Source organism: Asterias amurensis, chromosome 7 (genome assembly GCF_032118995.1).
Source record: "Asterias amurensis chromosome 7, ASM3211899v1".
Lineage (NCBI taxonomy): Eukaryota > Metazoa > Echinodermata > Asteroidea > Forcipulatida > Asteriidae > Asterias > Asterias amurensis.
Genome location: NC_092654.1, coordinates 4,404,223 through 4,429,831, shown reverse-complemented (window position 1 = coordinate 4,429,831; position 25,609 = coordinate 4,404,223). Strand labels below are relative to the sequence as shown.

The 25,609-nt window shown below is 38.1% G+C and overlaps 1 protein-coding gene across 5 annotated transcripts in view; it reads left to right on the top strand.

Annotated features, from left to right (window-relative positions):
- LOC139939472 (electroneutral sodium bicarbonate exchanger 1-like) overlaps positions 1-25,609 on the top strand; it is a 98,672-nt gene that overhangs the window by 26,672 nt on the left and 46,391 nt on the right. For 2 of the 5 annotated variants that reach the window (XM_071935418.1, XM_071935417.1), the window contains exon 1: positions 1,324-1,677. The exons of 2 other annotated variants lie outside the window; for them this stretch is intronic. In XM_071935418.1, coding sequence (XP_071791519.1) covers positions 1,534-1,677 — 144 coding nt within the window. In that variant the 5' untranslated portion in view covers positions 1,324-1,533. Of the gene's footprint in view, positions 1-1,323; positions 1,678-15,427; positions 15,635-25,609 lie in introns of those variants that run through there. One more of the 5 variants, XM_071935420.1, reaches the window with a different exon arrangement.

Below are 25,609 nucleotides of genomic sequence, written 5' to 3'. Positions count from 1 at the left end.
AACAACAAATAAATAAATTGATAAAAAAAAAAAAATACCCCCCCCCCAAAAAAAATAAATAAATAAATAAAATAAAAAATAAATATATAAATAAATAAATAATTAAATAAATAATTAAATAAATAAATAAATCTAAAAAATAGATAATTAAATAATGAGAAAACAAGTACAAAAAGTACAAAAAACAATAAAAGGACTTAACAAATAAATTGAAATTGTCTATAAATGAATAAATAAGAAGAAGATCAAAATAAGGAAATATTTAAAAAGATAAAGAAATAAAATAAACCAATTGATAAATTAATTCCTAAACTAATTATATTAATGCACAAATAAAAAATATAAGTAAAAACACCAAGAACAAACCTCTCAATACAAAATTTATTTTGCAACCATGCCTCATTGCACATTTTACATTTAGAACTGAATTTATGATGATGTTTAGGTTAGAAAAAAATTTAGCGCAGTGATTGATAACATCAGTTCTACTTGATTTTTTAATTAAATTAGTCAGAGTCACCCAGAGTTCAGACAATGAGGACTTTGATCAGGTCATAAATAAAGTCAAGTAGACTGACAGTTTCATACAATACAACGGCGCTCGAACCGTCAAATTCCCGAGTCTCATAAACTTTGCAAACAATGTGAACAAACATACCATGTTTTCTTGTGGATTAATGTATTAATCATACTGCCACCATGTTGGTATTGTTCCCTGTGTGTACTCACACTAATGAATACTTAATCTCATACACTACTAAGGTGTCAGACTGTTTTGCACTCCAAGTCTTGATTTTGATGTGTCAAACAAATCATTGCGACCTGTACTAGGATAGAGTTGTCATTACTCGTTAGTTTGTATACATGTTTCCAGGCCTGATACTTCACGGAAGGAATGAAGGCGATTCATGCCCCCTAATCATTGCCTTGGTGCCCCTGAAACGCTAGTAGAAATTAACAATTTCCTCATCATAGAGTACCCTTTACCCTAAACCAAGTAAAAAAACGCCTTGGTGCCCTTGCCCATTCCAAAACGAAGCATACGGACCTGTAAATATCCAATAACAATATCCAACTCTTCACGTTTCATAACATTGTATCAATTGTGTGTAATCGATATATACGATCCCAGGAGACCGCACAGCATCTAGGGCTGCATATCCTTTGCTCACGGTGCGTTTTCCTTCTCCCCCGCATTGCACATGGAATACACTTATTGAGAGAAAGGCATCTCACTAGCTCAGCAGCGGAGTGTGTACGTGTATTCCCTGTGCTGGCTATTCTAGACAGTTGTCATGCATACATCTTCATGTCTGTGCAAGTACGTGTACGGGAACCCGGTACGTCGCCACTTACTGTGTTCATGGCAGCTATTTTGGTCGGCATCATCCGCTTGAGCCTTCGTAAGGAGAAGTATTTTTACGGCAAGAGCTAAGAAAAAGGGCTCTTCGTAAGAGGCAATCTTTTTGGTACTCTTGAATCTCCATCTCTGTCTTGGAATTACAAATTGAAGGGAAAAAAAAAGAAACGAAAATGGATGAGGAGGCGGCAGCGGGAGTCAGCGAAAAGAAGAGACGAGCGAGTATGGACTCAGCCGGAAAGAGGAGGACCAGTTTAGATTTTGGGAAACGTCGGGGAAGTTTATCCATCGCCAAGTGGTTCAAACGAGATAAGGAGGTTGGTTTTGTTATGGTGTTGTGTGGTCTGTGTTAGATTTGACGTTTAGTCTATCTGATTGTTAGGATACTCTCCCTCTCCTAAAAAAAAACCAACTGAAAAAATAAAAAAGTTCATACAAAATTGTGTTTCTGCAAAATAGGATGGCACTTCACAATTCAGTAACTAAATCTCTACGTTGCTTAACTACCACATTGTAGGCCTAAATTCTATTCAGCCAGTCTGCATACACTGTAGATGTAGCAATCTTTATTTACATGTACAAGAAAATATGTGGTTAAATTGAATGAAAGCAAATTATTTTTGAATTATGACCATTGAAAATGCATTTTATAATGCTTCTAAGATAATAATACTTGAGGCTGATATAGTCCGTATGAACCAATATGATACTAACTTAGCTTGAACGAAGAAAAACATTTGAAGACTTATGAAATATTTGAATTATCAAACCGATTTATGTAGTCCCTCATAATGGTTTACAATGTGCTTTCGTTATTCAGCCTCCACTGCCATAAGCATGGCGGCAAACCCCTGTAGGCTCGTTTTTTGTGCATTAGACAACACACGGGACCAACGGCTTTATGCCCCATCCGAAGGAGGGAGCAATAATGGTGTCTTGCTTAGGGACACAAGTGTCAAGACCGGGACTCGAACCCACACTCTGCTGATCAGAAACACCAGAGCTTGTGTCCAGTGTGCTTGACCGCTCGGTCACGACCTGCCACGACCTGCCACAACTAATTACCACATGTAGATTTACTTTAACAGGAAAACTTAACAAGTTGCCCAATAAGCAAAAAAAAAATCACCAGAAAATGAATGCTTCATACATTCATGTATCAAGGCATAACGAAATCTTGGCGCTTTCTAACTTTAAGTTGACATGCCTCCTGCACATTGAAGGGCAGGTGTTTAGAAAACATTGCTATTACTGTTAAGTGTAATTGCATTTGGAAAATCCAGTACATATTCATTGTAGAGTCAATGATTAGCCTTGTACGAGTAAGCTATGCGTAGCAAAATACTACATAATGCATGTACGCTGGCCTTGAATTTCCTTCTTGAAGGGTGAAGCAATTTTCCTCTGGTGAAGAGCACTTCTGTGAGGAAAATTAAAATTTGTATCAATTGGATCTTTGCAAAGGGTACCACAGCAAAAACACAGGGCCCAAATTCATTAAGCTGTTAAGCAGGAAATACTGCTTGACACATTTCTTTGCTAAGCAGAAAATACTGCTTGACACATTTCTTTGCTAAGCAAAAATTGAGTGAGGCACCACTCATAAAAATGTAAACTTAATGTAAATTTGGCCGGTTTTCTGTTTATGTTAAGCATTACTTTTCTGTGCTAAGCAAGTTTTTTGTGCTTACAGGCTTATGAAATTGGGCCAAGGGCACCACAGCAATTGATATGGGTGCCGTGGTTTAATTAGAGGCATGTGTACATACATTGTATCGGTTGCTATCACTTGCAATTCAACATTAGCATTCAGTGTTCACAACAAATTGTCAGTCAAAATATTTCGTTTGATGCAAATTTACTGGATAAAATCATTACCTTTTTTAATTTATTTTTTTACTGGACAAATAACTGTTAACCAGTTCTGCGTAGCAAAACTTGTGTGTGCATAGAAAGTTGTAGTGTTGGTAAGCAGTTAAGTTTCCTTTACACCCCCCCCCCCAGGGGCGTAGATGTTATCTTTTGTAATTATGGACTAATTTGTCTTGAAGAGAACATTGGACTCTGAGCGACAAGGGATTCTACCGTCTCCTTCAAGAACCTTCTCCTCTGTTGCAATTCTCTCGATTAATTTCATTTACGACGTGAAAAAAACCCAAGGTGTTCATTGGAAATGGGGTAAACATCTTCCCCTTCGCTGCTGACAAATTGATTAAAAAATCCATTTCGGTTTTTTAGTTTCTTGTCAGCCCGTCCGCAAATCGTGCACTTCACCGACCAACAGCGTCTCGCATGCAGTGATTTGCCCGTCGAGTGTTTATGACAATGCCACATGATCTAAATTTGCATTAGGGGCTTGTGGCCATGATTTAGCATTGTGAACAAGCTGTGTAATATCCAGCGTTTTTCTGCTGTACCCTGGACAGTCTCAGTGTTTCCGGCTGGTTGGATTGGACGCTCATGGATACAGACTGCTACTCCTTAAAGTTTAATCAAATTGATGTAGCATTGTTTATGCTGGTTGGACTCTTTCGATATTTTTATCTCTACACTCCTGCATAATGTACTTACTTAGTGTATAAAAAGCCACTTAGGAGTGGACCCATGCATGTGGGTTGGCTTTTCAGTCTCTGTACATCCTGTAATGCTACTCTCTCACTAGGGAGAATATGCTAACGAATGTGCTTACGAACGAAAATATTTAACAATCGCTCAAACTTCGCAACATTCGCTGTGTCTTCGTAAGCATTGGTAAAAAATTTAGAATGTTCACAAATTATTCCCCACCCCCTTACGAAGATCATTTAATTTAGAAACCGGTTTCTAAATTTCAGCGAATGTTGCGAAGACGGTCATTCGCCTACAATTTTCATAAGCATTGATAACCCTTGTAAAGCGTGCGTAAGCATTGGCAACGTTCGTAAAGGCATTGGCAAGCGTTGGTAAGCATTCGTAATACATTTGTAAGATATTGGTGAGGAGAGGGCTGACCGAGTTCGACCGAGGGGTGAGACCGAGATGAAAATATTTACTATCCAACCGCCATTTTTTTGGTAATTCGCCATCGATTTTCGTAACGGTAGGCCATTGGTACTGTTGGTAAAGCGCGCGTGTCATGAGTAAGACATTGTGCGTGTCATTGGCAAGGAAAGATTTAAAGGAACACGTTGCCTTGGATCGGTCGAGTTGGTCTTTGAAAAGCGTTTGTAACCATTTATGGGAGTCAATTTTTTTACTCCCATAAATGGCCGACCGTGTTAGTTCGCAGAGTAAAAGAAAAACCATGCAATTTCGAGGCAAATTTGTGTGGATCATTGTATTCTCACTCATGACACTCATGGGGTGACAGGTCTTTTTCTGTAGCCGCGCCACGCATCTGGAACTCTCTACCACTTAATCTTCGATCTTATCTTTGTACCGCAAAATTCAAGTCTCTTCTCAAAACTTATCTTATGTCACAGGTTTTCAATGACTAATTTTGTTCTGTCTGTTTTTCTTTGTGTTGTGTTTTTGTTTTGTTTTGTTTTGGTTTACTGCGCCTTGAACACCCAGCAGGGTGGATATGTGCGCATTACAAGTCTTATTATTATTATTATTATTTTATTCTACTTTTAAATCGTATTTTTTAACCATTATATGCATTTTATAACAACAGTTACAAACGCTTTTCAAAGACCAACTCGACCCGTCCAAGGCAACGTGTTCCTTTAAGGACGAGAACAAATTCGCAACGAATTTCAAATATTCATATGATACGTATGTCCTATAAAAAGCTATTCATGAAAAGAAAACCAATTGGTTTGTTAAAATGGAGCAGAAAAAACGAAGGCGATTGCTTCCATGCTCCCTTGGTGGCCTAAAATGCTCTTAGAAATTTACAATTTTCTTTACCAAAAAGAAAATGCCTTGGTGCCTACGGGCATACAGGCCTGTCAGCGTATATACACCCCAAGTAGAAACGTCTGAAAAAAATAACACAATATTATTCAATCTAAATTAAAAGACATAGTAAACAAAAACATACATGTTACAGCAGACAATTTCAAATGTGTGCAACGGTAGACCTAGATTTGATTTTAAATTAAAAACAAAAAGGAAAACTGCATAATTGGCTCAGATGTCGGTCGTTCCAAGCCAACTCGGTCAATTTCTGGAATTATCCCCGCCTGACGTCCCTGTTGATGAAATTTGCAGTAACCATGTTCTGTCTCTTGAGAACTGGAGCACGCTGCCTTGTATCGGGTGAGTTGGTCGTTGGAAAGTGTTTTAAATCGTTTGTCATAAAATGCATTTGGTAAGAAAGATGTTTTAAAAGTAGAATATAATGATCCACGGAAGTATGCCTCAAAATTTACGGTTTTCATTTCACTTTGGGAACTAACACGGTCGGCCATGTTGTGGAATCAAAAATTTGACTCAACAAAATGGTGTACGGTTTTAGTTCACGCCGTGTAAGGAAAACCGTGCAATTTCGAGGCATATTGGTGTGGATCATTATAGTCTACTTTTAAAACAACTTTCTAAACCATACATGTATGCATTTTATAACAAATGGTTTTAAACGCTTTTTATAGACCAACTCGACCGACGCAACGTGACCCTTTAATATGGTGATCCCTAGAAACGGCCAGGTGTGAGAAAAATTATCCAAATTATTACGGCTGTTTGGAGACAAAGTACAGATTTGGTAAGGGGTTAAAGACACTGGACAATATTGGTAATTGTCAAAGACCAGTCTTCTCACTTGGTGTATCTCAACATATGCATAAAATAACAAACCTGTGAAAATTTGAGCTCAATCGGACGTCGAAGTTAATAATGAAAGAGAAAAAAAAAACCTTGTCACACGAAGTTTTGTGCTTTCAGATGCTTGATTTCGAGACCTCAAATTCTAAATTTGTGGTCTCGAAATCAAATTCGTCGAAAATTACTGCTCTCTCGAAAACTACCTTACTTCAGAGGGAGCCGTTTCTCACAATGTTTTATACTATCAACAGCTCCCTATTACTTGTTATCAAGAAAAGTTTTATGCTAATAATTATTTTGAGTAATTACCAATAGTGTCCACTGCCTTTAAAAGAAAGGCAAGTATTCTGTTCATTTCGTTTCCGAAAGCTAACTGATTATGCAGTTCGTTCTGAAAGCATTTCCCCCGAGTGAATTCCGAGTGCAAATGTCTGTGAGGATAAAGTGTTTACAGGCGCTGTTGTTTTTTTCATTTGCTGCAATCAAAATAAACACGTATCTGAAAGAGTACAAAATCTGTCAAAACATAAAAGCCCCCCCCCAACCAAAACCGTACTGCCGTGTTTGATACACCATACATTGTGTACATGTACAAATGTTGTGAGAAGGCTAATGTATGCTTTATTGACAACCAAACAGATTTGAGTTAATTAACTTAATTAAACCTTGATATCCTTTTTCATAAACAATAAACACCAATGGCAACCATCTAATAACGCCTGTGCAAGGACGTCAATTTTCTTTTAAAGATGCGCAATACACTTCCAATCATTAATTTGTGTAATGTTTGTCTGCATCACAGCCAATATCCGTCCGATGTTCTTAATTTTCTTGTTTTCCCGAAAGAAAAACAAACGCCTTAACGCCCTTCTTTGACTCTTTGTCCTTTGTCCCAGTAACAAAAGTTTGTTTGTAGCAAAATAATGGCTTTTGACAAAAATAGGGCTTTACTTTTAGCGTTTTAGAATGTGACCCCCCCCCCCCCTCTACCAAGGACATGTTTTCCCATTACTTTTGTTTACTCATTTTGGATACTTGTGAGAATGTTTGCACAGTGTAGATGTGATTCTGTATTTAGTTTCCTTACTTCTTGCTTTTTTATAAAAAAAAAATTCCCGTTAATGTTCTGACTTGTGCTATTGTAACTCGTTTGTGGTACCTTGTATTGGTCGAATAAATAATAATAATAATGATAATAATAACATGCAAAGCTTTGGGAAGATTTTTCGGAACAATAACACAAATATACGACATTGATCGACCGAAGTGCCAATCCTTTGAGAAATAACACTATGCTCATGTGTTTTGTTTTAAAACACACATTTTAAACCTGGCAGGCAACATTTTTAATTGGTCACATTCATCCATCATGCTGTTTACAAAGACCTGAAAGAGATCATTTCGTGCGGAAATATTTTTCAGAACGACTGGCAATGGTTTACAGGGCTATTAAATACCTTTCAACTCTGTTGTTTATCCAAGTACACATACAACATAAATGACAAATGAGACAGATTGAACTCTTTTACCGCGTTCCCACTGGATCCACAATTGCAAGATCGGGATCCGCGTGAAATCGCAGCCGCGTTCCCACTTGAGTGTGATCGCGCATTGATCCCCCTTTTTGGGAACGAAAGTGGGTTCAAAAGAACACTGTTTCGCTAGCAAATTGCAGGATCTGATCCCCCTTTGCGTTCCCACTAGACTTTTGATCGCCCATTAATCCAAAAGGGTGATCAGATCCCACTTTAATCCTTCTCCCTAGGAGGATCAAAATTGCACGGTCAGATCCTGATCGCCCTTTTATCGCCCTTTCGGGGTGTTGGTCGCCCTTTTCTCGAATTGGGAGATCAATGCGTGGTCCAGTGGGAACGGGGTCTTTGAGTGCTTGTTCAACTCATTTTGATTCTGGTCTTGTGAAATAAATTCTGGTCCAAGAAAAATTGGTTGAGCTACACAACCCCTGCAGCCCTGGATACCCCCCTCCCCAAACCTAAGCCCTGGTTAAAGAAAGCATTTGGATCATTGTTGTTTTGCTGAAGAACAAACTTTACCTGGCAAGTAGATACACACATGGTGTTACCACAAACCAAATATACCTCACCATGCAATGCCATAAATCATATGTTGTTTTGTTGTTGTTGAAATTATAGTCTAGTTTGTACACTGTGGATAAAATTGTCTCTTTAATTAATTTAGTGAGTATTAATACGCAGCGCATCATTTATCTCTGTATTCCTGTTAAAGGCAGTGGACACTATTGGTAATTACTCAAAATAATTATTAGCATAAAACCATACTTGGTGACGAGTAATGGGGAGAGGTTGATGGTATAAAACATTGTGAGAAACGGCTCCCTCTGAAGTGACATAGTTTTCGAGAAAGAAGTAATTTTCCACGAACTTGATTTCGAGACCTCAGATTTAGAACTTGAGGTCTCGAAATCAACCATCTAAACGCACACAAGTTCCTGTGGCAAGGGTGTTTTTTTCTTTCACTATTATCTCGCAACTTCGACGACCAATCGAGCTCAAAGTTTCACAGGTTTGTTTTTTTATGCATATGTTGAGATACACCAAGTGAGAAGACTGGTCTTTGACAATTACCAGTAGTGTCCAGTGTCTTTAATGAGTAGGAAGAGTCAGCTGACGCAGTCACTCGATGCCCTAGGCACCCAATTATTATTCATAGTGTTGTGGTAAAGTACAGAGTATCACCCCTTACCGTCCCTTACCACCCTCCCCCCCCCCCCCTAACAAAGTCTCAACTACGTTATAATCAGGGACAGACGAGCCCCAAAGCAGTCTACGCCAACACCTCTGGCGTACATTTACTCATCATGGATGAGTCGAGGGAGAAAACCGAGGGGGGGGGGGGAAGAGGACGGAGTCATTGCTCGCAAAAAAAAAAGGATCAGAAAACCCAAGCGATAAAGATCTACGGATTTTATGACTTCTTTAAGATTGCGATGCCTCGTAGATTGAGGGAGTTCTGTTAAGTGCTTCTGGGAGATTTTTTTTTTTTTTTTTTTTTTTTTTGGCGAGACAAGTGGGGCGAGACAAGTGGATCAGGAAGTTTGGGAAAATATTTTGAGGGATTTAAAGATGAAAAACAAACAATTTCTGTGGGCGGGAAACATGCAGAATGCCAAGACAGGTTTCATCCGTGGTGAAACGCACCCCTAGGGGGTTCAGTAAAAGCTATGGAACAATATGCAAAATATCTGGGGGGAAAACTACTCAGCTGGCCATAAACTTCCTCCCAGGTGCAGGGAAGAAATAATGGGAAGTGCGGCTCACTTGTTTGCCCTGGGTGCAAATTTCATCCAGCTGTTTATCTATAAGCATTTGAACATGTGCTTATAATGTAAAACAGATACTGTAGAGCAAAACAAGTGGTTACAGACAGACAGGTCTGTAAGCATATTTTTAAGTATGTAAGCATTTTTTTAAGCATGATTCTAAAGCATTATTTGCCTACTCAGCTGACGCAGAAATTAGGCGCTAGCCCATAAAGGCCCGGTCACACAGGCCCCGATAACGAGAACGAAAACGAGAACGATAAAAATGCACGCTCGCGATTGGTTGAATTGCTCCACGCAGAATACGCCCACGCTCATTCAACCAATCGAGGGCGTGCATTTTTATCGTTATCGTTTTCGTTCTCGTTATCGGGGCCTGTGTGACCGGGCCTTTAAGGCTAGTTTATTTTTTGTAATTAAGATTAAAATAAATGGCAAATACTTACTTGGTTTTACTTTAGAATACAGCAGCTTTCCAAAAGCATTTTAAGAATCATTTCACCTCGAAGGACAATGTAATGTGGTTATGGAAAAAGATAAAAGTTTTTGTCACGGCCCCCCAAATGGAAGCGTTACTGTCAGATACTTTTCGCTGATTGTGTATTTCAAGTACCAATTATAAATTTTCCTGCGTCGACATAACCGCTCCGTATTTTAGGAATTTTCTTGTAAAAATACTACCACCTCATAAAATGAACGTAGACATGTTGTGGGTTCGCATCCCCTGGCAGCTAATTACTGATTTCTTAATGACTAGAATAAATATTGTTGTCTAGTTACTGAATCACAATTTCTTGATTTGTGCAATTCATAATCATAGACGTTAAACCAATGTTTGTATGAGAGAGATTGGCTGTTGCCAGCTTGGTGTTTAATCCCTTTGTGGGAGTTTGCCGAGTTGCCTTGATGGGAAGATCATTAAAATAAAATAAAAAACAAAAACAAAAACAAAAACAAAAACAAAAACAAAAACAAACAAACAAACAAACAAACAAACAAACAAACAAACAAACAGACAAAAACAATTAAACAGTCCGTCCTTAAAACCAAAAGTCACGTTCCCTTTAAGCGAAGAATAAATCTGGTATGTGCACAACTCTGCTGTAATCAGAGCCATGAAATTGGCGTCCATTATGATTATGTGCCATACAAAATACATCCATCATGCTGTCTAGGCCAATAGGGTACTTCAAACCACTCATCCATCCCACCATAACAATCTCACACAAAGTACAGTCTCTACACAAAGTTAATGCTGTTGATAGTTGCTAATTGGGAACGGGTCTTCACGTTTTCGTTTCAGAGAATAATTGGGTTGATGGGTTATTTCTCAGTTTTTATATCTGAATTCATAGTGTAAAGTGGGATGCAGTGTTTTCCCTAAGAGGCCATGGACACTTTTGGCAATTGTCAAAGACAAGTATTCTGTCTTGGTATTAGGCCTAGTGCTGGGCGAATAGTGAAATTTTGATATTCGGATACCGCTGGCCAACTATCCGAAATTAACCGCATATTCGAATATTTTTTTTCGCCATTAGAGGGCGCTATTAAAAAAAAAAAAAAATTAAAAATATATATATTTTTTTTTTGCCGCTAGAGGGCGCAGAGATCTTATGGGCGGATTGATATTAGTTTTAGACAGTGTCACTCGGTTCATTCATAAAAAAAAACGGATCTAATTTAAAGATGGCGATTTGCTTTTCTTTTGACCGTGATTGACTCTACGTGAAGGAAAACTTTTGTAACCTGTGAACAAATTACGTCAGAAATGTCATTGTTTTAACTCTTCATGGAGGTGAGCATAGTTAAATACTTAATTTATGCTGTTTTAATAGAAGTTTGATAAGGATTCAGACAAAACATTCCTGTCAGTTGTCGCCCGACGTCCGCGAATATTCGGATATTAAAGAATATCCGGTTACTTGGTTGTAACTACAGAACTATCCGGTTTATAAATAGCTATTCGCGCCCATTGCGGATATCCGGTTAAGAGAAGAAAGGCATTCGCGGTTACGGATAGGAAAACCTATTCGCCATTAACCGGATATTCAAATAATTCGCCCAGGCCTAATTAGGCCTACATGTATATCTCAACATATGCATACAATAGCAAATCTAAGGAAACTTGGACTCCATTGGTCATCGAAGTTGCTAGAGAATAATGAAAGAACAAATGCCCCTCTAGCACAAATTTGTGTCCTTTCAGATTCCTTATAAAAGGCTTCAGGCCAGAAGGCTACTATATTTTGGATAACTTTAGTACATTATGTACATGTATGATGTAGTCCCACAGTGTTGAAAGGGACTTTTAGACCAATGAAAAAGCTGACGGACAAGTGGAATGACAAGCTAAAGCCTGGTTTATGCTTCTTGGGAGTGCGATACAAATTTTGACGTAACAGGGCTGTGTTCACAGCGAATGTCTCGCAGGAGTTTGGCAAAAGTCAACAGATGCAAAATATTTGTTGCAAATTTGTGACTTCAAATTTGTTTCGCATTGACATTCGCATTGACATTCGCATGAATCTGGTTGTTCTGATCTCTCTGGTTACTCATGGAAAAAGTTGAGGGCACCCCATGATATGAATACAATCATACAATCTGTCGAAGCTTTATATCGGGAGACTTTGGAACACTAGGTGGCAGCAGACTTACTGGGTAAATTTCCATTGTTTACCTTGTTCTGAACACATTTCCCATAACAATGGGTTTACCTGGTGAGTTTGCTGCCACCTACAAGTACATACATATGTACATCATGTAGTGTCACAACAAGTCTCCCTTTAGCCTTCTTGGTATATGGGCCCAATTTCACAGAGCTGCTAAGCACAACAATTTGCTTAGCATGAAATTTCTTCCTTGATAAAAACAGGATTACCAACCAAATTTCCATTTGTTGCATGTTGCTTCTTATTGGTGTTCAGCTGTTGTTTGCTTGTCCTGAAAATCACATGGAAATTTGGTTGGCATTCCTGTTTTTATCAAGGGAGAAATGTCATGCTAAGCAATTGTTTGTGCTTAGCAGCTCTATGAAATTGGCCCCTGATCATGGACACTACATGTATAGGAGAGAACTGTTTGGTTTGGGTACATGACACCATGTACGTTTGTACAAACCATTTTACCCATACAGTGTACCTAATAATAAGTAGTGTTAAATGTATGTCCACCATACATGTCTCAAAATGGCTTATTGGTTCATGAACAATGACTGATGCTGTCTTTCATGTCTGTGTTCCTTGTTGACACTGTTACCATGGAGTTAGACTCCACGTAAACATATGGTATTGTACACAATAATTGTACAGTACACTACAGTGTACATACGTTAGACTGTATCCAAATTGGCGGCAACAGCTACAGGTACTACTGTTGCTAAGGGAATTGCTAAAGGCATCTTGGAGCAAGTTCGATCAGGGTATAATTGTTGACGTGTGGTTATAGTTCAGGATGTACGAAGCGCATGCCCACTGAAATAAAAGTGCGAACCACTCTAGTCAGTTTCTAGCGACCGTTTGTGAAAAAGATGACCGAGAACCATAGCTCTATGACATGAACACTTCTTTTCAGCTATTTTAAAAATAACTGGTCCTCTCTGCCTGCAGCACACTGTGATATGACAAATTGCTATTGGTAACCAGCGATGCGACCAACCTCGACCAGCCTCGATTGGATGGTCGCGAATAGTTGACTAGACTGGTCCAACTATCGTTGACTAACGCGGGTTCGATCAGAGTTAGTCACATTATGGTTTACTATGGTCGTTGAACTTTGAAAAATCTCACGCATAGCTGGCCTCTGGACTTGACATCTCTGATAAAGGTACATGTGTATGTGGCGTGTACATTGTACATTAACATGCAGTGGGCAAAGTGGTTAGGAGCACTGGATTCGTGCTCTGGTGTTTCTGATCAGCAGAGTGCGGGTTCGAATTCCAGTTATGGCACTTTTGTCCTTCAGAAAGATACGTACTTACCATAATTGCATTGTCCTTTGGATGGGACATTAATAAACCTGTAATGTAGGTTCATTGTACTTCATGTACATGTAGGATTGGTAGTGCAAGTAAGAGAATCTAAAATACTTATCTACGAAAAGTAGTGGTTAAGGACCCTGGTGTTTCTGGTGCACTTCAGCCCCTTTCACACGGGAGCAATTTAGCAAGGGTCCATTGCTAAATTGTAGCATGGTTTGTTAAGTGATACAAAATGTGCCCTTGTGTGAAAGGGCAACAATACACCGATCCATTAGGCTCCGCCCACGGCGCACGTGTGAGCCAGAACATGTGAGCCTCTCCATACGCCATTCAGCACAACTCTGCCATGCGCGTCAAGCATACACGCACGCATGTTAGACTTTAAAGTGTCTGACTTTTGGTTGTGCAATGGGTTGTGATTGGTCAATACGCTATGGGGCGGAGCTTAATGGATCGGTCTTTTGTTTTACTGTCCAAGTTCTCTTGCAAAAACTTGTCGATTATTATTATTAATATTTTTTTTTTTTACAACCATGTGAACATTAAGCGAGGGACCCAGGTTAAATTGCTGTCGTGTGAATAGCACTATAGCAAGCATCACATTGAGAAAAGACTATACAGTGTATGTATTTAACCATAACATAAAATCAATTTTGTAAAAGATTGATCTCACTTGTCTTTGGAGTATAGGCCACTTTGATGCTCAACAGAATTAAAAGATATTTATCAGACCCAAAGACAACATTTGAACCTCTTTTTTTATCTTTTTTTTTTTATAAGACAGCAGAGACATATTTTCTGTAGAGTTTAAAAACACAAGACCGCCGGACTTACTCAATCGTGAGTTTACTGGCCTGGTGCTAAAATCACTGACCTAACACTGTGTGAGAAACAATACATTTAAACTTGGTAAGGCCACATTAAAAACAAAATTTTTTGATCATCCTTTTTTCTTTTTGCGGATGGGGGAGGGAGGGAGGTTAAAAAAAAAAAATTATACTTTTTTTATAAAGTTTTGTTGACATGTCAAATATGAAATAAGAATAAAGAAATCATCATAATCACTATAAAACATAGGTTTATATGTGTGTTTTTGATGTTTTCAATAGTTTTGTCAAACAAATTTAACTCCTAAATAAAATTTTCTGTAAACTTTTTCAAACAACTAAGCACAGTGTAGCCCAAGTAAATATTTGAAGAATTGTTCTTGCTTTGCCAACATGAATAAAAACCTTCTTTAAATATCTTTTCAAACCTGTACATTTTGAAAAAAAATATCAGCTGAAAAATCTGGGCAGTAAAAGAATAAAGAGATATCCAGACATGAATGGGGAAAAAAATAAAAAATGGGGTCAGGGGGTTTGAACAGTCGGGCAGGTACGATCAACAATTGTTTTTGTGTGGCCTAAACATGACAATGTGATGCTGTGCAATGGCCATGTCAGTGAGTTAAAAGTGAGTTTAAGTTTTTTGGGGGGAGAAGGGAGCCAAAGCGTGTTGAGGATAATTTAAAAACATAAACAACTAAATTTATTGTTTTGGTTTAACAATGATTCAGCATCAATAAAAGGCAACCCCTAGCTGTCTGAAAAAAAAAAATAAAAAAATGACAGTGTGTTTTTCTTGGAATTATAAAAAAATTGCTTAGTCATTGAAACCATTGAAATGTGAGCACTTTTCTCCTCACTTGACAATAACATTAACAATTGTTAAAATCAAGCTTGGTGCTCAACCATGTAAAGGCCAAAAGCAACCTTTTGTTATAATCAGGTGTTTTCATTGTCAGTGTTTAGTTGTTTTGACCGGCGCCTGCGCACTTTGGAGCTGACAGGGGACACTAGACAACATACATGTAAACTAGAGTTTATACTTACAGGGTCAGGTTTATTTTAATTTGTCAATCATGCTCAAATCATTTCTACCAAGTACCCTGTTTTTTTTGTGGGGTTTATTTTTGTATGTAACCAAAATTGAAAAGTACACATCGCTGACTTTGTCACCATGATTGCCAGAGTTGAGTGTGATTAAACATTATTATCGGTACATTGTGTCCGGGTGTAAGGTCCAGACGGTTGAGTGGTTGGCTTTTCGTCAAATCCCCTGCGTGAAACAAAACTCACTCGTGGTGTCACACGCTCAAAGTTTGTAGTTATTGAAACCGAGCATGGCTGGAAACAAGGGTAACAACTTTGAGGTGTTGGAGAAGAAGCCGAAATGGCTGTGGAGCCCAAAACGGGAAGGAGCGAACAAAGTAAGTACATTGTATGCTTTGAACCGCGGAGCTTAATTCTTGCGGTGAAATTATAGCAATCGTGAATGGAAGATTTGAACCTCTTTGAACCACAGTGTAAATACTTAACTCTGTAAACACAGTATTTTTGCACATGTCTCTTCATGCACCTGCTTCAATTGGTGTTTTTTAAGCTCCAAATTTACATTGGATTGTGGCCAGTGATTTTGCCAGTGATTTTGGGGCCAGTAAACTCAAGACTATAAAGTGGGGCGATTTTTTTTTTTTAGTTTAATAACTAATTTCTATATAAAAACCAGAAATGGTATCCAAATGTTGAGTTGAAGTCTGATTTTTCTCTTTTAATTTGTTCAGTAAAAGTATTACCCACATACACATGTTAAGAATGAGGTACAGTAAGCCGTCCCTAGTTCTAGTGTTCCAGTGGACACTATTGGTAATTACTCAAAATGATTATTAGCATATAACCTTACATTGTGTGCTCAGTAACGAGTAATGGGGAGAGTTTGAGAAAGGGCTCCCTGTGAAGTAACGTAGTTATCGAGAAAGAAGTAATTTTCCACAAATTTGATTTCGAGACCTCAGATTTTGAATTTGAGGTCTCAAAATCAAGCGTCTGAAAGCACACAACTTTGTGTGACAAGGTTTTTTTCTTTTCTTTCGTTATTATCTCGAAAGTTCGATGACCGATTGAGCTGAAATTTTCACAGGTTTGTTATTTTATGCATATGTTGAGATACACCAAGTGAGAAGACTGGTCTTTGACATATACAACTAGTGCCCATTGTCTTTAAATAAATAGCTACATGTACACGCCCTACAGTGGAGTTTCCACAAAAATTTGAGACCTGATCAGTGTTTTATAGTACAGTTCATATGTTCATGGTTCGTTCAAAATATGGTTTACAGATGTGCCTACGTGACATTGTAGTTCTTTTTCACGCTTCAATGACCCTGATGTTTTTCTGACAGCTGGAAAGTGCTGATTTTTTTGTACCATCGGCTTGATTTTCACAATGGAAATACCAATAAAACAAAACACTTTGTTTTTAGTTGTAGAAATGATTAATATGTTTACATCAGTAACATTTAGATAATTGTACATTTGAGATATGACCTTTTTGGTTGAATGGTGGAAGGTCAAATCTTTGCAACCGTTTTGTAAACGCTACAGTCGCAAACATGGCTTAAGGTCAATGGTTGTCTTTAAAGGAACGTTACAGAATTGGTAAGAAACAAAAATGGTGAAGATCACAGATTTACATAAAACTTACATGGTCTAATGATGATGATAGTAGAAAACATCCCTTGAAATATACATGTATCTGTCTGAAATTTCATATTTGCTGAGAAATAAATAATCTAATTTCGCGTTTGGAGTTTATCACTCAGTGAGAGTTTTATTCATGTTTGTTTTTGCATCGATGCAATGTAAAATTTGTATCCGGTTTTTCACTGTTCTCTTGTGACCCAGATTACCGATCAATCTCAAACTTCTACAGGTTTGTCAGTTTATGTTTATGGTGGATTACATAAAGTGCTTACACTTGCAACCTTTTTGCTAGCAAAACCAATTCTGTAATGTTTCTTTAAGCTGTCATAAATAATACATAGGTTTTGATATTTTGTGTGACACCTGTTCTGGACAAACATGTATTACATGTACGATAAATCTCCCACTCTCAAGATTGAAATCTGAAAAATCCGAGACACTTCTTCGAACAAATCTCATGCATAAATGCAGAGATACATTTGTAGATTTACAAGAAAGAAGCATGGAGGAAGAAATCTGAAGTATTTGATCAAATGCACCTGGGATGTGGAAATGTCAAAGAGAAAAAGGAAATTGTCAAAGACAAAACGTGTCTCACTGCGTCAGAAGGTCAAACAAACATCAGTGTGATGTGGTTACGTACAAACGCAGATGCATCTCTGCGTTGCAATGGGACTGTTTATTTTGTTGAAACCATGTACAAATTAAATACATTTGTTTACAAGCTGTATACAGTCCACTTATTGAGGTGCCCCTGCTTCAAGTACTCCCATGGCTGGGATGACTATTTTACAGAAACAGGGTATAGACGATGACACCTATGTTTACATTCAAACCGCCCTCTCTTGACAAAACACTGTGTACGTCATGTTTCGCCGGGCAACAAGACGCTTAGTCATGGTAAGTAAGATTGCATACACTTTCTAGCTGGCTGCCAAAACACAAAGGTTTTGCCCGGCGGTATGCGCGCGAATCATGTTGTGGTTTTTGAGTGACGTAAGAGGTCACATCACATCGTCTATATATACGTGTATAATTATTGATTTTACATGGCAAGAAAACATTCAAATTTAACCAAGATGTTCTCAGTTATGATTACATTTAAGATATTCTGTATTTAGGCCCGATACTCACAAAGCAATTGCCCCCGATGCCCCTGGTCATTGCCTTGGTGCCCCTTGAAATATTCTAATTTTAGAAATTGACTATCTGCTCATAGAGGTGCCCTTTACTGAGGTGCCTTGATGCCCTTGGTAATGGCGTAGGTCAAAATAATCACTGGACCTGAATTATTTTTACAAGACCTGATTCAACGTCACGGGAAGAACATCTACACAGTTAAAAGGCAGCGGACACTATTGGTAATTACTCAAAATAATTATTAGCACAAAACCTTTCTTGGTAACGAGTAATGGGGATAGGATGATAGTATAGAACATTGTGGGAAACGGCTCCCTCTGAAGTGGCGTACTTTTCGAGAAAGAAGTAATTTTCCAAGAATTTGATTGTGAGACCTCGGATTTAGGTCGAAATCAACCATTATTATCTTGCAACTTCGACGAACAAGTGACCTCAAATTTTCACAGGTTTGTTATTTTATGCATATGTTGAGATACTGTACACCAAGTGAGAGAACTGGTCTTTGACAATTACCAATAGTGTCCAGGGTCTTTAACAATACAATAAACTGTTTCAGAGAAGATAAACTAAATGAGAAGATTTATCTTATTTTTCTTAAGAATCGACAAACATTTATCAGACTCAAAGTTAATATTCGAACATTCTGTTGTTGTAATTTTGTAATTGAAGAAGGTATACACAGTGAGGTATTATTACTATTCAATTTAAAAACACAATACCTCTGGAAGTGTGTCTGGTCTTGAGTTTACTGGCCTGATGCTGAAGTTACTGGCCTCGGGGCCTGTCGTCCTGTGTAAATTTCAAGCCCTGGTAATGACAAATCCTGTACTTTATTTATCGGTAAATAGGAAATGCAAGATGTCAAACCAATGTTTGTTGTAAAAGAAACCGCATTCTTGAGGTGTACACATTACACATTTCTTCATTAGGTGTGATGCGTTTTTGATCACTAACACATGTGTTGGGAAAATGATGACGTACCATTGATAATGAATGCAGAGGTTCTTATTACAGTTGGGGTGTTAACAAGAAGGCTGAATGCGGCTCAGGGATGTGTTTGGAGTGGTCTTGATAGGGTAGTGGCTTGAATGATTTAGCATGTTCAAGATCGGTAGGTTGAAAAAGCCGTTCACACTAGAAGAGGTTGAAAAAGCCTTTCACACTAGAAGAATTTCCCCAGGAAATTCCCGGGAAATTTCCCGGGAAATTTGACCTTTTCACACCATTTCCGATTGTTGGGTCCTCAGAGAAATTAGAAAACTCTGTTACTTACTATTCTGAAAAGTCTGTTAAAACGTTTACTGTGTAACCTTAAACTATTTTAAGCGTTCACCCCACAAAAATTAATATTCTTTATCTCTGATCCAAGTTTATTATCTATTATACTGAGCGTTCCTTCTTCCCAGGAAAATTGCATTAAATGCACTAATTACATAGGGTGTTGTGGCCGAGCGGATAAGAGCACCCAACTCAAGCTCTGGTGCTTCTGTTCAACAGAGTATGGGTTCGAATCCTGGTCGTGACACTTGTGTCCCTGAGCAAGACACTTAACTATTATTGCTTCTCTCCAACCAGGGGTAAATGGGTACCTGTGAGGGCTGAGATGGTTCTTGTGATTGATTTAGCCGAGTAGCGCATATTTATGCTGCACAGGCTGCATACTCCCCACCAGGGAGCTGAGATGGTTTAAGGAGTGATTTAAGGCCCAGTGACCAGGGGTAATAATGTGAAGCGCTTTGGGACGCCCTCCGGGTGTGAAAAGCGCTATATAAAAACGGGTTATTATTATTATAGTTCTTAGGTGAGAATTGACTCTGTATAATGTACATTATGAGATTCGTGTGATAGTGAAAATTGTCATGGATTTATAATGACGCAGCTTTAATCATGTGCTACTCAATGCACCACACATAAATGTTAACCCCCAACTTGAAAGTCAAATAGGCTGGTCACGTTTCATGTAATCAGGAAGGCGTATAGGTTTTCATTAATTAATGTGAGCATTTTAGAGACTGGGGGACGGAATAGCAGACCACTAAGGGGATAGTGCAGTATGGTTGGGCTTTGAAATGTGTAAACCCATCCAATTTTTGTTTGTTTTTGGAATAATTTTGTTTTGTTTACACTGACATGTAATGTACAACCATGTGTGTTGATCACTGACTACACTCAGTATGCCTACTTCATGTGGAGAAAAAAAACATTAATTAACAGGTGTAACTCAAGTGGGATTCGAACCCCTTGTTATTCTGTAACATATTGTCCTACCACAACTAGACCACTGAGCTTGCCGGCAGTGCTAAATGTCAGGACAAACCGTGCAACATAATCTGTATTCCCATTTTTTAAAAGATTAATACGTCTAGTACATGTACATATTAAAGATTGTGAGTGTATTAAATGCACTTTGATAATGTACAATTTAATTTCATTCACCCATTTGGGGGCATTTCAAGAGCAATTAAACTTGTGTGAAATATTTTGGTTGTCATTTTATCAAAATGTGGAACTGTTTATGTCTATAGTCTGATACCAATCATTGATACATGTATGTCTGGCAGCGGACCTTGAGGTATTTCTTTGCAGTGGACTTACAGTCGACTGGAAAATAATAATAATATGTTAAAAAAGGGGCCAGCGCCTGGATCTGTCTCAAACATTGATCGGAAAAAGCAAAATTTTAATTAAATTGTGGGTTTTATTTAGCTGTGCACTATGTATGTTGTAATGTAATATTTACCAGATGAAAATGCTACAGTTTATTGCCAAGGGAGATAGCCTTAGGAACCTGTGAGTCGTTGTGCTGTTAGAAACATGTACAATATACATGAATTCAATTTAACACTGGACCACAGGCAAGAGGACAGTATGTAATTTTAGTGTAGGGCCAATAAACTTTTGACTAGACAAGTCCGGCAGTCTTTTCTAATTTTAATTGAATATTAACAAGGGAATCAATGTGTAGTGAAGAGGTTTTCAACTAGTGGTTTAAACCCGCCGAGGCCTGGTTTTTGATAATTTTACCTAGACGAAGTCGATGTAAATTATCAAGAATCAGTTACATGAACGTAACATACAGTAAATGCATGTTAAAAATCCAGTACACTAAAAACTGCACTAGATATTAGCAACTCTTTTTTTGTTTGCCTACATGTACACTGTGCAATTTGTTCTAATTTTTTAACAATATTATTCCTGCTTAGCATCCTTGTGAAAATAACATACATGTATAGTCCCAATTTTAAAAAAGCTGCGGGAACAGGTATTCACAATTTTCCCTCCCCAGAAAGTTTGTTGCTTAGGTTGGCAGAAATACAACAGAAAATTTTAGCCAGAATGAAATAAAAGTTTAACTGCCTTGCGACTTTTGAATCACAAATTTAACAAAATATTTTGTTCTCGCCAGGAACAGCTGTATCAACTTGAGCGTACATAATTATTGTAGATATGACTGATTGTCATCGTCCTTCAGGACTTGATTACCGTGCTTAATACTCAATAATTTTTTTTTTTTTCTTCTGATGGAACACCCCCTCCCTTAAAGGCACTGGACACTATCGGTAATTACTCAAAATATATAATCAGCATAAAACCTTACTTGGTAACGAGCAGCGGAGAGCTGTTGATAGTTTTAAAAACATTGTAAGAAACGACTCCCTCTGAAGTAACATAGTTTTTGAGAAAGAGGTAATTTCTCACTAAAATATTTGAATTGAATTCAAGACCTCAGAGCTTCTGAGGTCTTGAATTCAAGCATCTGAAAGAACACAACTTCTACGACAAGGGAATTTTTTCTTCCATTATCCTCTCGCAACTTCAACGACCAATTTATTTTCAAATTTTCACAGGTTTATTGTTTTATGCATATGTTGAGATACACCAAGTGAGAAGACTGGTCTTTGGCAATTACCAATAGTGTCTTGTGCCTTTAAATGAAATAACAAGCATGACAGATGTACAGCTTGCTGAGGAGCGAACAACTTCCACTCAAGAGGAAGAGGATGAGTGTTTTGTAGACAATGAACCATAAATTACTAGCTAGCCTCCATCAAGGTTAAGTTTTTATCCCCAATCAATATCCCTGGGATGTGACTATTCTTGTATCATTTATGGCATCTTTCAATGATTGCGTAAAACATTTCTTTGACTGATAGCATTATAAGTTATCACACAAGCGCGAGTGGAATATGGAAAAATATCGCAGATGCACTATATTTGTTTGTATTCCACGAGCACGCGTGTTATAACGAATTCATCTTATAGTCTCATGTGCAACACGCAAAGTTTAAAATTTCAGAACGTTATTTCGCGACGAACAGCATGCGCGCACACAAAGTTTAGAATGTAATTTTTGCACTGTCCGTATACAAAGCGTATACGACATTCACAGTATGAACTGTGTAATAAAAACAAAGGAAGTAGTATATAAAACAGAGGACGTAGTATATGTTTTTATCCCCCTAGTACTTCGAGCATCTGATTGGTGGATTAGCGCGTACTGGAAGATAAAAAACCCATTATTAGACGTTTTTTGCACCGGGGATAAACAATGTAATTTACATACTACCCTTACGTCGATGTGTGTTAGATGTACATGTAAGTACTGTGTATTCAGTATTGTTTGTGTTAAATGTATATGTAGGCCTACTCATTTTCAATTAGATGGAGTCCTCATGTGAGTAATAATAATAGCCAGTATTTAGAGTAGTTGGACAAAACAAAATAATACAAGTCTTTGCTGGGTTCATTTTAAACGATTCGGGGTGGAACAAGACAAATTTACTGGAGTGAGATGTGAACCACACAGCCTTCGGATTAACGTACCAGCGCTGTACCAACTGAGCTATCGCTCTACCATCTGAGCTATCTACTAATCTAGTCTCTACTGGGTAAATTGCCTATGTTGGCAGTCTCCCTATTTTGTCAATACCTTTAACTTAAATACAATATCAAGTTAGTGTTAACTCTCTGTGAGTGTTAACTTCATGTACACGTACGTACAAAGCGACACACTGTACATGTACACTGTACATTTTTGTCAGTTCTTTGTATGCACCTCATGTGTGTAGAAGTGAATTAACCTTAAGTGATTTATCAATTACTCTACTGAGATTTAGAGGCGTTAAAGGTTAGACCCATCCGAATGAATCAAGATGACTTGTCACTGACCATCTCTCAAGTGTTAGAGTGTTAACTCAACAGTAATGTCGATGACTATATTATCCATTTTAAATGTGTTATTGGAATCAGGTTGGCCTCAGACTGGCAGTCCTGTACATGTACATGTTAATTGGGTTCTCAGTTCCTACTTGATTGCGTGTGTTTCCCCTATTTAAGGTTTTCCTCCTGAGTCTGAAGTGCTATTCACACGACAGCAATTTAAGTGGGTCCCTTGCTTAAATTTAGCATGGTTGTAAAATGTAGCAATATTGTTTGACAATTTTACAGGAGACCTTTGAAAGCACAATTCTGTTGTCCTTTTACACGAGGTACACTTTGTAACATGTTACAACCATACTACAATTGAATATTACTCTTGTGAAAGGGACTAAACAACAGAACGTTTCACCAGCATTTTATTATCTCCATCCTGTTTTGGGCGCCTGCGCTCTTGGATGTGTCATGGTCATTAACACAAACTTCAAATAACGCTTTGCAAACACCAGGCCTTGAATTTCATCTTTGAAAGGGCAAGGCCATTTTCATTTTGCTAAGCGCACTTCCATTAAAAAAGTCAATGGAAAATTTTGAAGGGGCACCAAGGCCAAGACAAGGGGCAACGAAGGCGGCCTGTGTTTAATTCCATGCCTGAAACAGCGCCTTAAATTCCAGCCATCACACAAATCCCAGGAATTTATGCGACCTTTTCACACCTGGATTGTTAACCCTTGCAAACTCCCAGGGAGAATTCACTTCCCTGGTATAGCTGCCCCTGTTTGGGGTAGGGGTTAGGACAAATCAGCCTGGGGGTTAGCATCTCGAGTGTATAATTTCCCTAGGAAAATCACATCAAGTGTGTTCAAAACAAACATGGGGTGGCAGTGGAGTTAACAATCCCAAGGATTTTCCCAGGATTTATACTTCCCTAGGAAATTACTTGATAGTGTGAAACAGAGTCAGGTTTACATAGTTTTACTTTCAGACATGTCAGAAGTTCCTTTTACTGGGGGAAAAGAATTGCTCTGACTTGCTAGAACAGAAAGTGTCTCTTGGCTCTCACTGTGTGTGTTTCACAGCCATAACTGGCCACACTGTTTTAGTTAATGTCAATCGTCAATCACATCGATGTACGTCAATACAGATTTGAGATTTACGCTTCCCCCAACCCCCGTCTTGCCCCCCCCCCCCCGCCCTCGCCCTGCCCCCCCCTACAAATTTACATTCATGATCAGGATGATTGCAATCTACGTCCAAGCCATTTCATTTAATGTCAAAGCGTCACATGCAGTGGCCTTTATTTCACCAGTGGGCGTAATGAATTAATGCATTCCTCAATTATTCTCCAACTTACGTGCTGAATTTCGGGTTAAATTCCAATTCTTGTTGCCCTGGCAACCTTTCTGTATATAACATCATTATCCTTCAGAATTGTCAACAGATGCAGAGATGAAAAATTTCAAACTTTTATCTGGATTCAGACTTTTTGATAAATAATTAACCTCGACTTAGTCTCGGTAAAATTATCAAGAACCAGGCCCCGTTGGGATTAAACCACTAGTTGAAAACCTCTTCACCACACATTGATTCCCTTATGGATGTATGGAGTTTAATTAGTAAGGTGTACCCTGTATCTCTGCCATTTTGGAAATGGCCTTACATTATTTTAAACAGGAGAAAATCAAGATGGCTGCTCAGTAATGCTTACTGATGATAGTGATACCCACCAATAAAAGTTCAAGTGTAGCAATTTCGACGGGTTAGGTTACAGTTTGAAGTACACTTCGTCTGGAGACGTGCAATCATCGGTTAAGTAGATGGTGACTGATTGTTGTAATAGAAACTATTCCCTGCAAATATTCTTTGTTTTTATTGTCAAATGCTACTCAAGAAATAATGAATGGCGTGATTAGACTTCAATGACAGACACGTCAAGTCAAATAATAATAATAATAATAATAATACAACATTTGCAAAGTGCTAAATGCGAAAGCCTCTAAGCGCATAAAGAAAACAATGAAATATACAATGTTTGAAAGATAGATTATAAGTAAGCAGATTACAAATATATGTCAGCAGCTTCGTTTTCCTTGTACGTAAATGTACATGGTGCGATTTTACGTACTTTGCAAGTTGTTTGTGCAGATGTGTACTCGTATGTACAAATGCAGACCTGAAATTTCGGGTTGTGTAAAGGGCAAGGTCTTTTTTCATCTGTAAAGGGCATCTATTTTGAGAAGAGTTAAATTTGTAACTGAATAATGTTCAAAGGGCACTAAGGCAATGGCCAGGGGTTCAGGAGGCAACACATGTACACCGTAAGCTTAGAAATAAGAATGTTCTGTACAATCACTTGCTGAGGAGCAAGTTATCGCTTATATTTCTCAGACATGTACATCACATAA